Raw genomic sequence first — 16437 nt, forward strand, 5'->3', positions numbered from 1 at the left:
GGAGGTGCGGGCAGGCGGCCGGCGGGAAAGCGGCCGGCCGCCGCGCGACCTTAATGCGCCGGCGCTAACTCGCGTAGGACTCTGCTGAAACATCGTTAGTTGCGGCTGCCACGGGCGAGGCGGCCGCAACTCAATTTCGGCGTTGGGGCCCGTCACCACAGCAACCGGGACGCTGCGCACACCGATGACGTCATCGGTGCCGACGCAGCACAACCGGTCTAACGCCGATGGCAGGGCCCCACTGAATTTACAAACCGGCCATAACTCCGGCGCTAGGCCCTCTAGCGCCTCAAATGGGGCGCTAACCCTACTGAATTTTCAGCCCAAAGCCTTCAGGCTTGTTTTTTTAACGCTCTCAGACCTAGATGAATTATTATTTACTGTGACCATATTTGAGTTAAACCGTTGAGTTCTTTGCCTTCTAATTTTGTTTTTCTCCATCCTGTCTTTTGCTTTTTTCCTTGTTTCCTTTTCCTCTGTCTCCCTGCTCAGGTTCCCAACCCCCTGCCACTTTAGTTTAATCCCGCCCCAACAGCACTAGCAAACACTCCCCCTAGGACATCGGTCTCGGCCCTGCCCAGGTGCAAACCGCCCCGTTTGTACTGGTCCCACCTCTCCCAGAACCGGTTCCAATGTCCAAGGAATTTGAATCCCTCCCCCTTGCAACATTCCTCTAGCCACATATTCATTTGAAATATCCTCCTATTTCTACTCTGACTAGCACGTGGCACTGGTAGCAATCCTGAGATTACTACCTTTGAGGTCCTATTTTTTAATTTACCTCCTAACTCCCTATATTCTGCTTTTAGGACCTCATCCCGTTTTTTACCTATATCGTTGGTGCCTATGTGCACCACGACAACTGGCTGTTCGCCCTCCCCCTCCAAAATGTTCTGCAGCCGCTCCGAGACGTCCTTGACCCTTGCACCAGGGAGGCAACACACCATCCTGGAGTCTCGATTGCGGCCGCAAAAACGCCTATCTATTCCCCTTACAATTGAGTCCCCTATCACTATAGCTCTTCCACTCTTTTTCCTCCCAGCCTGTGCAGCAGAGCCACCCATGGTGCCAGGAAGTTGGCTGCTGCTGCCTTCCCCTGATTAGTCATCCCCCCCAACAGTATTCAAAGTGGTATATCTGTTGGAGAGGGGGATGGCCACAGGGGATTCCTGCACTACCTGCCTGCGCCTCTTACTCTGCCTGCTGGTCACCCATTCCCTTCCTGCCTATACACCCTTTACCTGCGGTGTGACCAACTCGCTAAATGTGACATTCACGACGTCCTCAGCATCGTGAGTGCTCCAAAATGAATCCAGCCACAGCTCCAGTGCCGCAATGCAGTCTGTCAGTAGCTGCAGCTGGACACACTTCCCACACACATGGTCGTCAGGGATGCAGGAAGCGTCCCTGATTTCCCACATAGAGCATGAGGAGCATACTACGGGGCTGGGCTGCCCTGCCATGACTGACCCTTTCATTAATTAATTAAAATTAAATGAATCCCACCAATTTCACTTCAATTAAATGATATACTCAAAGGCCCTTGCTTAATAGTAGTCCCCACTACACAACAGAGACCTTAGAAACCACAAAATTTAAGTTTAGAAAAATTTAGGAAGAAAATACTCACCAACCAATCACTTACCCGCTTCTTGGTGACATCACACTTCGATTACTTTTTGCTTCCCTCTCCCGGAACCTGGATTGGTAAGCTCCTTAAATACCGCCGCCGCCTCTGGTGCTCCCTCGCAGGACCACCGCCTCTCCGCTCTCTCGGGGCTCTGGGCCTCGCTGCTCGCCGCCTCGGGGCTGCTCCTTAAATACCGCCTCTGGTACTCCCTCGCAGGTCCGCCGCCTCATCCACAATCCCTACCGCTACTTCTCTCAAGACCCTAGGATGTAAGCCATCAGGTCCAGGGGATTTATCCACCTTAAGTCCCATTATCTTACCGAGTACCATCTCCTTAGTGATTTTAATTGTGTTTAGCTCCTCCCCCCCATAGCCTCCTGTTTGTCCAGTGTTGGGACATTTTTAGTGTCCTCTACTGTAAAGACTGATACAAAATATTTGTTCAGCGTTTTTGCCATCTCCATGTTCCCCACTACTAATTTCCCGGTCTCGTCCTCTAAGGGACCAACATTCACTTTAGCCACCCTTTTACTTTTTATATAACTGTAGAAACTCTTGCTATCTGTTTTTATATTTTTTGCTAGTTTACTTTCATAATCTATCTTCCCTTTCTTAATTAAACTTTTAGTTATTCTTTGCTGGCTTTTAAATGCTTCCCAATCTTCTATCCTCCCACTAGATTTGGCTACTTTATATGCCCTTGTTTTCAGTTGGGTACTATCCTTTATTACTTTACTTAGCCGCGGATGGCTGTCTTTTCTTTTACGCCCCTTTTTCCTCAGTGGAATATATTTTTCTTGAAAGTTGTGAAATATCTCCTTGAATGTACACCACTGCTCCTGTACCGTCTTACACCTTAATCTATTTTCCCAGTCCACTTTAGTCAACTCTGCTCTCATACCTTCATAGTCTCCTTTATTTAAGCTTAGTACGCTGGTTTGAGATCCAACTCTCTCACCCTCCAACTGAATTTGGAATTCAACCATGTTATGGTCACTCATTCCAAGGGGATCCTTTACTAGGACATTTTTTTATTAATCCTGTCTCATTACACAGGACCAGATCTAAGATTGCCTGCCCCCTGGTTGGTTCAGTAACATACTGCTCAAGGAAACCATCCCTAATGCACTCTATGAACTCTTCATCAAGGCTGCCCTGCCCAATTTGATTTGTCCAGTCAATATGAAAGTTAAAATTTCCCATGATTATAGCTGTTCCCTTATTACAAGCCCCAATTATTTCCTGATTTATACTCCGACCAATAGAGTTGCAACTGTTAGGAGGCCTATAGATGGCACCCACTAGTGACTTTTTCCCCTTATTATTCCTTATCTCCACCCAAACTGTTTCACTATCCTGATCCTTTGACCCAAAATCATTTCTCACTATTGCAGTGATTCCATCCTTTATTAACATAGCCACCCCACCTCCCTTTCCTTCCTGCCTGTCCTTCCTAATAGTCAAATACCCCTGGATGTTTAGTTCCCAGTCATGGTCACCTCGCAGCCATGTTTCTGTAATGGCCACCAGATCATACCCATGTGTAGTTATTTGTACCGTCAACTCGTCTATTTTGTTACGAATGCTGCGTGCATTCAGATAAAGAACTTTCAAATAGGTTTCGTGACAATTTATTCCTGCTTTTACCCCCTTTACTACTTTACCTTTATCTTTATACATTCTGTCCCTTCCTGACACGCTCTGGTTTTTAATTTCCCCACTGCTACTTTGCTCTATTGCCTTCTCCACTGACATTTTTATTTTTCGCTCTCTTGAAACCTCCCCCCCACTAATTAGTTTAAAACCCTCTCTACAGCCCTAGTTATTACCACTTCTGTCAGCAGCGAGTTCCAGGTCATCACCACTCGCTGCATAAAAACGTTTTTGCTCACATCCCCCCTGTATCTCTTGCCCAAAACCTTAAATCTGTGTCCCCTAGTCCTTGTACCATCAACTAGTGTGAACAGCCTTTCCCCGTCTAGCCTATCCAAACCCATCATAATCTTGTACACCTCTATCAAATCACCCCTCAACCTCCTTTGTTCTAATGAAAACAAATCCAGCTTCTCCAACCTGTCCTTGTAGCTAAGATTCCCCCATCCCCAGAACCATTCTGGTAAATCTCCTCTGCACCCTTTCAAGGGCCTTCACATCCTTCCTAAAGTGTGGTGACCAGAACTGGACGCAATACTCCAGTTGTGGCCTAACCAGCGCTTTATAAAGGTTCAGCATAACTTCTCTACTTTTGTACTCAATACCTCTATTTATGAAGCCCAAGATCCCATATGCTTTGTTAACCACTCTCTCAATATGTCCCGCCACCTTCAGGGACCTATGCACATTAACTCCCAGGTCCCTCTGTCCCTGCACACTCTGTAAAACTGTGCCATTAAGTGTATATTGCCTCTCCCTGTTCCTTTCTCAAAATGCATCACCTCACACTTCTCTGTATTAAATTCCATCCGCCACTTGTCTGCCCATTCTGCTAGCCTTTCTATGACCTGTTGCAGTCGATTGATATCATCCTCACTGTTTGCCACACCCCTAAGTTTAGTGTCATCGGCAAATTTAGAAATTCTACTTTGTATTCCAATATCCAGGTCATTTAAATATATCAAAAAAAGCAGTGGCCCCAGCACTGACCCTTGGGGAACACCACTGTCTACCATCCTCCAGTCTGAAAATCAACCATTTACCACAACTCGCTGTTTTCTGTCCTTAAGCCAATTCCTTATCCAAGCTGCCACTGACCCACCTATTCCATGAACCTCAATGTTGTTAACCTGTCTTCTATGTGGTACTTTGTCAAACTCCTTCCGAAAATCCATGTAGACAACATCCATTGCATTCCCTTCATCTATTCTCCCTGTTACTTCATCAAAAAATTCAATTAGATTCGTCAAACATGATCTGCCTTTTACAAATCCGTGTTGGCTCTCCTTAATTAGCTTAAACCTCTCCAAGCCCCATTAATGTTTTCCTTGATTATTGTTTGTAAAACTTTACCCACCACTGATCTTAAACTGACCGGCCTGTAGTTACTAGGATTGTCCTTACACCCTTTCTTGAACAATGGGGTCACATTTGTCACTTTCCAATCCTCAGGCACCTCCCCATAAACGTCATCCTGTGGTCTTGGTAATGGCCACGGCTATATGTGAGAATTTATAGTTCCAATGAATTCCTGAAGCATAGCGCCCAATCGTGGGATATAAATATACTCCAGGAACTGCCAGTTACAAAAACAAACGCAGAAGGCTACATCTCTGAACATTGGAACAGGAGGAGGCCATTCAGCCCCTCGAGCCTGTTCTCCCATTCAATGAGGCCATGGCTGATCTGCGTCTCAACTCCATTTATCCGCCTTTGCTCCATATCTCTTAATGACCTTCACTAATAAAAATCTAGCAATATCAGTCTTGACTTTTTCACTTTACCCCCAGCCTCAACAGAGCTCCAGATTTCCACTACTCTTTGTGTGAAGAAGTGCTTCCTGACATCGAAACATCGAACAATAGGAGTAGGAGTCGGCCATTCGCCCTTCGAGCCTTCTCCGCCATTCAATATGATCATGGCTGATCCTCTATCGCAATACCATATTCTGGCTCTCTCCCCATAACCCTTGATGCCTTTTGTGTCTAGAAATCTATCTACAGGAAACTTTGTGTTATCCGGAGGCTAAATGTCCGGCAAGCTCGAGCCACCGGCAAAAATCAGGAGCCATATTTTTTCTTTTTGTTTCTTTTCGTTGCTTTTTTCTCAACAGTCAAGCTCTGCAAGGTCTGTAGCTAAGCAACAGCTTCAGCTAGAGATGCTACAGAGAGGCTTGCCGACTGTTTAGAAGCTGTTGCTAAGCAACAGTGTCTGTTGTCAGATACGGAGATGAAAACCTCCGTATGCTTCAACATTACAGCTGGAGTGTCCGGCAGTTTTGAGGGAACGGCAACAGCTGAGTCCCGTCGGTGCCGGATAGCACAAAGTTTCCTGTATCTCCTTCTTAAATATATTCAGTGACTTGGCCTCCACAGTCTTCTGTGGTAGAGAATTCCACAGGTTTACTGCCCTCTGAGTGAAGAGATTTCTCCTCATCTCAGTCCTAAATGTCCTACCCCGTATCCTGAGACGGCGACCCCTCGTTCTAGACCCCCCCAGCCAGGGGAAACATCCTCCCTGCATCCAGTCTGTCTAATCCTGTCAGAATTTTATACGTTTCAATGAGATCCCCTCTCATTCTTCTAAACTCTAGTGAATACAGGCCTAGTCGACCCGATCTCTCCTCATACGACAGTCCTGCCAACCCAGGAATCAGTCTGGTGAACCTTCGCTGCACTCCCTCTATGGCAAGTATATCCTTCCTTAGTCACCGCCTGCCACCCCGAAGTGGAGTGCAGCAGAGAATGAGAGAAAATTCCCCAGTGCTGTTGCCACACCGCTGCGCCTGGATGTATCTCCATCTCACCAGGACAGCCGTTGGCTGCTCCAGCCTCACCTGCCACGTACAAGTGACGTGGGGGGCATAGCGCCAGATTTAGCTGGCATCTGTCCTCTTACAGCCTCTTTATAGTAGCAGGAGGCCCCCGGAAATGAGAGTAACCCGTGCATCAGAGGTGATGCTTGAGACAGGGAAATGGGTGGGATGGGGTCGGGTGTGGGGGGGACGGGGGATGGGTGTGGAGGGGATGGGGGACGGGTGTGGGGGCAACGGGGGATTGGGTGTGGGGGGGACAGGGGAATGGGTGTGGGGGGGATGGGGGATGGGTGTGGGGGGAAACGAGGGAGACGGGGATGGGTGTGGGGGGGACTGGGGCGGGTGTGGGGCGGACGGGGGACGCGAGTGGGGGGGATGGGTGTGGGGGGGACTGGGGCGGGTGTGGGGCGGACGGGGGACGCGAGTGGGGGGGACGGGGGATGGGGGGATGGGGGATGGGTGTGGGGGGTACGGGGATGGGTGTGGGCGGGACGGGGGACGGGTGTGGGCGGGACGGGGGACGGGTGTGGGGGGGACGGGTGTGGGGGGGACGGGGGACGGGTGTGGGGGGGACGGGTGTGGGCGGGACGGGGGACGGGTGTGGGGGGGACGGGGGACGGGTGTGGGGGGGACGGGTGTGGGGGGGACGGGGGACGGGTGTGGGGGGGACGGGGGACGGGTGTGGGGGGGACGGGGGACGGGTGTGGGGGGGGACGGGTGTGGGGGGGACGGGTGTGGGGGGGACGGGTGTGGGGGGGACAGGTGTGGGGGGGACGGGGGACGGGTGTGGGGGGGACGGGTGTGGGGGGGACGGGGGGGACGGGGGACGGGTGTGGGGGGGGACGGGTGTGGGGGGGACGGGTGTTGGGGGGACGGGGGACGGGTGTGGGGGGGACGGGTGTGGGGGGGACGGGTGTGGGGGGGGACGGGGGGGGACGGGTGTGGGGGGGACGGGTGTGGGGGGGACGGGGGATGGGTGTGCTGGTCCACCTGAACAGAAGAAGCTCTGAGTATCAGCATGTTGTTGGATTATTGATAACCGCGCCCAACGCTGATGCCCTCAGCAGTCACGGGACGGTGCTCAGAAATCTTCCCCTCCCTTGCCCAGGTCAATGAGCCCAATTGTCGTGCCCTCACCATGCCCTATATCATCTAAGTCAGCACAGCAAGGCTGAAAGGTGGTCTTTGTGTTGTACAAGGCTGACTACTGGCCTGTTCTGATGTGAACCCTCTCTCTCCAATAACAGAACTGTTAATGTTTGAGCCAATCCAGTTGTGCGAATTCTCATTGCAGGAAACATCAGCATGTCGGACAAGCAGTGTCACGTGACCGAGCTCCACAGCCAACAGCAAGTGTCCCTTTGCTTTGATGTGATGGTGCAGTCCCAGGTCAATTGGGAGAAGTTTCTGATGCCAGCACCCACATCTGTCGCTATTTTGGGTGAACTGGTGCATCTGGCTACGAGGATGGAGGACTTCAAACTAAACCAAGGCAGTGCAGGCAAGAAATCCCTGTTTAAACGTCCAGATTCATTCAAGAGGTGCCTGATGGAGGTTTGCAACCAAACCGTAAACTCGTTTCAACAGACCCGCACTAATCTGAACAAAATCCGCATGTGTTGTGAGGACCTCCTTGTCCATGTGAAGAATGTGGGTGAAGGGACATCTCTGAACAAAGACCTTCCCAAGCAGCTGCAGAACATTCGGGTTTGTGCAGACAAATCCAAAACATGTGCCGAATCTGTGGAAAAGGAGCTCTCCAATCTCAGCGATCTACTGAGTGAGCTGCTGGAGACCTGTACAGATTCCCAGAGTATCAGCCAGGATAAGCTGGGGGAAGTAAGGAAAGTCCTGTCGGAAACACAACAGAAGAATGAGTTAGTAGAGGAGAAGAAGTGCAATTTACAGAAGCAATGGATCGAGGCTTCCCGAAAACGTGAGGAAGTCACCAGTGAATACGACAATGTAAGGGCGAGTGCTCTCATTGATCAGTTCTGTTTGGAAGGACTGAAACAGATGAAGAAGCTTCTCCCAAAGATTGTTGATCTTTTGAGCAATGTGACCAGCCCAGTGCTTCTGGTGGTGGAGCTGGGGAAAGGGTTGATCTTTCTCATACAACTGGTGTCTGAGCTGAAAGACAAAGAATCCTCTGAATCAAACCCTGAAATCAGCAGTTTCCTCAGCAAGGTTAGAGAGGAAGCCTCACTGAAGATCAAGGAAGTCCAATCCCAGTTGGAGGAGTCGCAAAAAATGTACAATGAATGTCACCAAAATATGAAAAGTTCGTGTGATGAGAGTGAGACGTTGTTGAGAGAGATAAAGAACAATCAGGCACAAGAGATGGATATCAGCACACGTGTAGCGTTGATGGCTAAAGGGCTTGGGGCACTGGGGAGCATCAAGTCCAACTGGTCAGAGATGATCAACTTCATTCATATCATACCAAAATTAACTGAAGGTTGCCAGAAGACATTTAAGAGACTTAGTGCGGTGAGTGGTGAAGGCACGCAGGGTGCTCCAGGTGCGTTAGCCAGTAGTCAGATGATGAACTTTCAAGTGTCCCAGGCAGTCAGCATCATGACCCACATCGGTGACATGTCAAAAACCTATGTGGAGATTCACGACAAGTACCTTGCAGGTCAACTGGGCGAGCTGAGCTCATTGCTGGGCGGGCAGGGGTCTGAATACAAGTTTAAGAAGGTCCAGGATAAATGTGATGAAGCAAGAAAGGAAATCCATCACAGGGCCGCTGTGAATCAGGAGCAACTTCAGAAGAATGCCCAGCAGGGAAGTGAAGCCATTGCTAAACTTACAGACCTGCTGCTGCCCAGGAAGTGAATGGAAATCCTGCAATGAAACATATTCTCAGCTGTGCGAGTGACCAACCCCTGGAATCTCCAATCCAATCATCAACCACCTCTCCCAACCCCTGGAATCTCCAATCCAATCACCAACCACCTCTCCCAACCCCTGGAATCTCCAATCCAATCATCAACCTCCTCTCCCAACCCCTGGAATCTCCAATCCAATCATCAACCACCTCTCCCAACCCCTGGAATCTCCAATCCAATCATCAACCTCTTCTCCCAACCCCTGGAATCTCCAATCCAATCCAATTAAGGGTTACGGGGAGCGGGCAGGAATTTGGACATGAGCCTAGGTTCGGATCGGTCATGGCCCTGTGGGTAGCGGAGCGGGCCCAGGGGCCGTGTAGCCTGATCCTGCTCCTATTTCATGTGTCTAATTCTGTTAGATTCAGGAGATGGTTCTGTGATAGTGGATTGGCGGTTAGGATCAGATCAGCCATGATCTTATTGAATGGCGGAGCAGGCTCGAGGGGCCGATTGGCCTACTCCTGCTCCTATTTCTTATGTTCTTATGTTCTTATCAACCTCTTCTCCCAACCCCTGGAATCTCCAATCCAATCATCAACCACCTCTCCCAACCCCTGGAATCTCCAATCCAATCATCAACCACCTCTCCCAATCCCTGGAATCTCCAATCCAATCATCAACCACCTCTCCCAACCTCTGGAATCTCCAATCCAATCATCAACCACCTCTCCCAACCCCTGGAATCTCCAATCCAATCATCAACCACCTCTCCCAATCCCTGGAATCTCCAATCCAATCATCAACCACCTCTCCCAACCTCTGGAATCTCCAATCCAATCATCAACCACCTCTCCCAACCCCTGGAATCTCCAATGCAATCATCAACCTCCTCTCTCAACCCCTGGAATCTCCAACCCAATCATCAACCTCCTCTCCCAACCTCTGGAATCTCCAATCCAATCATCAACCACCTCTCCCAACCCCTGGAATCTCCAATCCAATCATCAACCACCTCTCCCAACCCCTGGAATCTCCAATCCAATCATCAACCACCTCTCCCAACCCCTGGAATCTCCAATCCAATCATCAACCTCCTCTCCCAACACCTGGAATCTCCAATCCAATCATTAACATCCTCTCCCAACCCCTGGAATCTCCAATCCAATCATCAACCTCCTCTCCCAACACCTGGAATCTCCAATCCAATCATTAACATCCTCTCCCAACCCCTGGAAACTCCAATCCAATCATCAACCTCCTCTCCCAACCCCTGGAATTCCGGTGACCTTCCATTTGAGGTGAGGGAATGTGAAAGTTCTGATTAAATCCCGCGGGCAGGTCCGCAGAATTCTTTGATTGAATTACTGCAAAGTTTTGAAGGATTCTGGAAGATCCAATCAGACAGAATAGTCATCAATTGATCATGTTTGATTGGTGTTTGCTTTCTCTGTCCCTTTTAAGCTTATATTGAAATCTGAAAAAAAATTAATCACATTAATCTGATTTTTACGATTATCTGTGCCACTGATTAATTTCCTCCTCTCGCAGTTTTAAATACTTTAACCATCAACTTTACACAGTTATGAAATTCACCAAAAGTATAGAAACAGTCAAACAACTCCCCTGCTCTACTTTGAGATAGTGGCCATGGGATCTCTCAGTACTGACCCTCTGACTGTGCAGCGCTCCCTCAGTACTGCCCCTCTGACAGTGTGGCGCTCCCTCAGTACTGTCCCTTCCACAGTGCGGCGCTCCCTCAGTACTGCCCCTCTGACAGTGTGGCGCTCCCTCAGTACTGCCCCTCCCACAGTGCAGCGCTCCCTCAGTACTGTCCCTTCCACAGTGCGGCGCTCCCTCAGTACTGCCCCTCTGACAGTGTGACGCTCCCTCAGTACTGCCCCTCTCACAGTGCAGCGCTCCCTCAGTACTGCCCCTCCGACAGTGCGGCGCTCCCTCAGTACTGCCCCTCCCACAGTGCGGCGCTCCCTCAGTACTGCCCCTCCCACAGTGCAGCGCTCCCTCAGTACTGCCCCTCCGGCAGTGCGGCGTTCCCTCAGTACTGCCTCTCCGACAGTGCAGCGCTCCCTCAGTACTGCCACTCCCACAGTGAAGCACTCCCTCATTAGTGCCCATTCGACAGTGCAGCGCTCCCTCAGTACTGCCACTCCCACAGTGCAGCGCTCCCTCAGTAGTGCCCATTCGACAGTGCAGTGCTCCCTCAGTACTGCCTCTCCGACAGTGCAGTGCTCCCTCAGTACTGCCCCTCCGACAGTGCAGCGCTCCCTCAGTACTGCCCCTCCCACAGTGCAGCACTCCCTCAGTACTGCCCCTCTGACAGGGCAGCGCTCCCTCAGTACTGCCCCTCCCACAGTGCGGTGCTCCCTCAGTACTTTCCCTCCGACAGAGCAGCGCTCCCTCAGTACAGCCACTCCCACAGTGCGCCGCTCCCTCAGTGGTGCCCCACTGACAGTGCGGCGCTCCCTCAGTACTGCCCCTCAATTACAAGAGGAATGCAGGGAACAGCACCAACCGCTTATACATGGCCTTCTTTGATCTCACAAAGGCCTTCGACACTGTCAACTGTGAGGGATTATGGAGTGTCCTCCTCAAATTTGGCTGCCCTCAAAAGTTTGTCACTATCCTTCGCCTGCTTCACGACGACATGCAAGCCGTGATCCTAAGTAATGGTTCCACCACAGACCCAATTCACGTACGAACCGGGGTCAAGCCAGGCTGTGTCATCGCACCAACACCCTTCTCGATCTTCCTTGCTCTAATGCTCCATCTCACCCTCAGTAAGCTCCCCACTGGAGTGGAGCTAATTTACAGAACAAACGGGAAACTGTTCAACCTCCGTCGCCTCCAGTCCAGATCCAAGGTCGTCCCATCCTCTGTCGTCGAATTACAGTACGCAGACGATGCTTGCGTCTGCGCTCACTCGGAGGTCGAACTCCAAACCTTCGTCAACACCTTCACCAAAGCATACGAGAGCATGGGCCATACACTAAACATCCGTAAGACAAAGGTCCTCTACCAACCTGCCCCCACCACACAGTACTACCCCCCGATTATCAAAATCCACGACAAAGCCTTGGAAAACGTGGACCACTTTCCATACCTCGGGAGCCTACTGTCAACAAGGGCAGACGTCGACGACGAAGTCCAACACCACCTTCAGTGTGCCAGTGCAGCCTTCAGTCGCCTGAGGAAGAGAGTGTTTGAAGACCAGGACCTCAAACCCAGCACTAAGCTCATAGTCTACAGAGCAGCAGTGATACCCGCCCTGCTGTATGCCTCAGAGACATGGACCATGTACAGCAAGCACCTCAAAGCACTGGAGAGGTACCACCAATGCTGCCTCCACAAGATCCTGCAAATCCATTGGCAGGATAGGCGCACCAACATCAGTGTTCTTGCTCAGGCCAACATCCCCAGCATCGAAGCTCTGACCACGCTCAATCAGCTCCGATGGACGGGTCACATTGTCCGCATGCCCGATACGAGACTCCCAAAACAAGCGCTCTACTCGAAGCTCCAGCACGGCAAGAGAGCCCCAGGTGGGCAGAGGAAACGCTTCAAGGACACCCTCAAAGCCTCCTTGAAAAAGTGTAACATCCCCACCGACACCTGGGAATCCCTGGCCCAAGACCGCACAAAGTGGAGGAGAAGCATCCGGGAAGGCGCCGAACACCTCGAATCTCTTCGCCGGGAACAAGCGGAAGCCAAGCGCAGGCAGCACAAGGAGCGCACGTCAACCCAAGCACCCCACCCACCTGCCCCTTCAACCACCGTCTGCCCCACCTGTGACAGAGACTGTAGGTCCCGCATTGGACTCATCAGTCACCTGAGAACTCATTTTTAATGTGGAAGCAAGTCATCCTCGGTTCCGAGGGACTGCCTAAGAAGAAGAAGCTCCATCAGTACTGCCCCTGCGACAGTGCGGCGCTCTCTCAGTACTGCCCCTCCGCCAGTGCAGCACTCCCTCAGTAGTGCCCCTCCGACAGTGCAGCACTCCCTCAGTACTGCCCCTCCGACAGTGCAGCACTCCCTCAGTACTGCCCCTCCGACAGTGCGTCACTCCCTCAATACTGACCCTCCGACAGTGCGGCGCTCCCTCAGTACTGCCTCTCCGACAGTGCAGCGCTCCCTCAGTACTGCCCCTCCATCAGTGCGGCATTTGATCGAGTGTGGCATCAAGGAGCCCTAGCAAAACTGAAGTCAATGGGAATCAAGGGGAAAACTCTCCATTGGTTGGAATCATACCTAGCACAAAGGAAGTTGGCTGTGGTTGTTGGAGGTCATTCATCTCAATCACATGACATCACTGCAATAGTTCCTCAGGGCAGTGTCCTAGGCCCAACCATCTTCAGCTGTTTCAACAATGACGTTCCCTCCATCATAAGGTCAGAAGTGGGGATGTTCGCTGATGATTGCACACTGTTCAGCACCATTCGAGACTCGTCAGATACTGACGCAGTCCGTGTCCATATGCAGCAAGACCTGGACAACATTCAGACTTGGGCTGACAAGTGGCAAGTAACATTCGCACCACACAAGTGCCAGGCAATGACCATCTCCAACAAGCGAGACTCTAACCATCTCCCCTTGACATTCAATGGCATTATCATCGCTGAATCCCCCACTATCAACATCCGGGGAGTTACCATTGATCAGAAACTGAACTGGACCAGCCATATAAATACTGTGGCTACAAGAGCAGGCCAGAGGCTGGGAATTCTGCGGCGAGTGTCTCACCTCCTGACTCCCCAAAGCCTTTTCACCATCTACAAGGCACAAGTCAGGAGTGTGATGGAATACTCTCCACTTGCCTGGATGAGTGCAGCTCCAACAACACTCAAGAAGCTCGACACCATTCAGGATAAAGCAGCCCGCTTGATTGGCACTCCATCCAGCACCTTCAACATTCACTCCCTCCACCACCGGCGCACTGTGGCTGCAGTGTGTACCATCTACAAGATGCACTGCAGCAACTCGCCAAAGCTCCTTCAGCAGCACCTTCCAAACCCGCGACCTCTACCACAAGGGCAGCAGACGCATGGGAACATCACCACCTACAAGTTCCCCTCCAAGCCACATACCATCCTGACTTGGACCTGTATCGCCGTTCCTTCACTGTCTCTGGGCCAAAATCCTGGAACTCCCTTCCTAACAGCATTGTGGGTGTACCTACACCATATGGACTGCAGCGGTTCAAGAAGGCGGCTCACCACCACCTTCTCAAGGGCAATTAGGGATGGGCACTAAATGCAGGCCTTGCCAGCGACGCCCACATCCCATCAATGAATAAAAAAAATCCCTCAGTACTGCCCCTCCGACAGTGCGGTGCTCTGTAAGAAAGGAGGAAATCTTCATTTCTGTGTCTCCCTACTAACTAACCTGAACTAAATCAGTTGATTCTATTGCTAATTTTAGTTTAATGATTTCATTATGTTATTGCTGCAATTATAATCATACTTGTAAACCCTACTGTTAGATGCCCTGGGTAGACTAGGTTAGATTTTAAAATGGAAGAGACCGAAGTGCTGGGCCTTGGTTGGCGAAGTTAAAGATGTATTCCTGGCAGAACAAGGGGTTACACACGAGAGGCCCGGGCTGACTGGGGTTGACCCGTGGAGATTGCGTCTTCTACCCAGGGCCCAACAAGTAATAGATACCTTGATTGTGCTTTGTTTGACTACTGCTCAGGTGCTGTAATGTATCAATCTCTCTCTTTCACTGAATAAAATATAATTACTGTCAACAAATCGAGGCAAGTCGAATCTATTGGAACATAGGAGGAAGACGGTAAATTGGCGCAGACCCGGAAAATCAGCAGCTCCCTCAGGACTGCCCCTCTGACAGTGCAGCACTCCCTCAGTACTGCCTCTCCGACAGTGTGGCGCTTCCTCAGTACTGCCCCTCTGACAGTGTGGCGCTTCCTCAGTACTGCCCCACTGACAGTGCAGCACTCCCTCAGTACTGCCCCTCCGACAGTGCAGCGCTCCCTCAGTACTGCCCCTCCGACAGTGCGGCGCTCCCTCAGTACTGCCCCTCCGACAGTGCGGCGTTCCCTCAAGACTGCCCCTCTGACAGTGCAGCACTCCCTCAGTAATGCCTCTCCGACAGTGTGGCACTTCCTCAGTACTGCCCCTCCGACAGTGTGGCGCTCCCTCAGTACTGCCCCTCTGACAGTGCGGCGCTCCCTCAGTACTGCCCCTCCGACAGTGCGGCGCTCCCTCAGTACTGCCCCTCCGACAGTGCGGCGCTCCCTCAGTACTGCCCCTCCGACAGTGTGGTGCTCCCTCAGTACTGACCCTCCGAAAGTGCAGTGCTCCCTCAGTACTGCCCCTCTAACAGTGCAGCACTCCCTCAGTACTGCCCCTCTGACAGTGCGGCGCTCCCTCAGTACTGCCCCTCCGACATTGCAGCGCTCCCTCAGTACTGCCCCTCCGACAGTGCAGCACTCCCTCAGTACTGCCCCTCTGACAGTGCAGCACTCCCTCAGTACTGCCCCTCCGACAGTGCGGCGCTCCCTCAGTACTGTCCCTCCGACATTGCAGCACTCCCTCAGCACTGCCCCTCCGACAGTGCAGTGCTCCCTCAGTACTGCCTCTGCGACAGTGCAGCACTCCCTCAGTACTGCCCCTCCGACAGTGCGGCGCTCCCTCAGTACTGACCCTCCAACAGTGCGGCGCTCCCTCAGTACTGCCCCTCTGACAGTGCAACACTCCCTCAGTACTGCCCCCCTGACAGTGCGGCACTCCCTCAGCACTGCCCCTCCGAAAGTGCAGTGCTCCCTCAGTACTGCTCCTCTGACAGTGCAGCACTCCCTTAGTACTGCCCCTCTGACAGTGCGGCGCTCCCTCAGTACTGCCCCTCTGAAATAAAGAATAGATTTGCCTTCCAAAGCTAGGCTTTATTAACTTTAAAATCTGCAGCACATCTTCCCACATCCAGTCCCAACCAAAGCTGGAAAAGAACTGAATTTAAGGTGGCCACAACACATCATGTGATCATCAACTACCAATGAGATTACAACATATATCCCAAGGCAGTTAACAAACAACCAATCACAATACTTTTACTAAACAAGGAATAATCACCACATTCACCCCTCTTAAAATATGCTCCACCTAAATAACATAGAGATAGGAACAGGAGTCGGCCATTCGGCCCTTCGAGCCTGCTCCGCCATTCAATGAGATCATGGCTGATCTTCGTCTGAGATCATAGCTGATCTTACCAGTTCAGTACCCCGTCCCCGCCTTTTCTCCGTAACCCTTAATCCCCTTAGCCTTCAGAAATATATCCAATTCTCTCTTGAAAATATTTATTGAATTAGCCTTCACAGCCCTCTGTGGCAGGGAATTCCACAGGCTCACCACTCTTTGAGTGAAGAAATTCTTCCTCATCTCTGTTTTAAATGATTTGCCCGCTATTTTTAGACTGTGGCCCCTGGTTCTGTGCTCCCCTGCCATTGGAAACATTCTCTCTGAATTCAACCT

General features: G+C 51.3%; 1 protein-coding gene across 1 annotated transcript; it reads left to right on the forward strand.

Moving 5' to 3' along the window:
- The first annotated feature begins 7081 nt into the window (after positions 1-7081).
- LOC147083924 (uncharacterized) lies at positions 7082-14697 on the forward strand. Its single transcript, XM_085980045.1, has one exon. The coding sequence runs from the start codon at positions 7404-7406 to the stop codon at positions 8934-8936; it is 1533 nt and encodes a 510-aa protein (XP_085836171.1). The 5' UTR covers positions 7082-7403; the 3' UTR covers positions 8937-14697.
- Positions 14698-16437: the final 1740 nt, after the last annotated feature.

Source organism: Somniosus microcephalus, unplaced genomic scaffold (assembly GCF_052327205.1).
Source record: "Somniosus microcephalus isolate GS21.2 unplaced genomic scaffold, FLI_Smic_1.0 scaffold14, whole genome shotgun sequence".
Taxonomy (NCBI): Eukaryota; Metazoa; Chordata; class Chondrichthyes; order Squaliformes; family Somniosidae; genus Somniosus; species Somniosus microcephalus.

What these genes read in the sequence shown, in the direction of transcription:
- LOC147083924 (XM_085980045.1), top strand. Translation starts at nt 7,404, where the DNA reads ATGTCGGACAAGCAGTGTCACGTGACCGAGCTCCACAGCCAACAGCAA.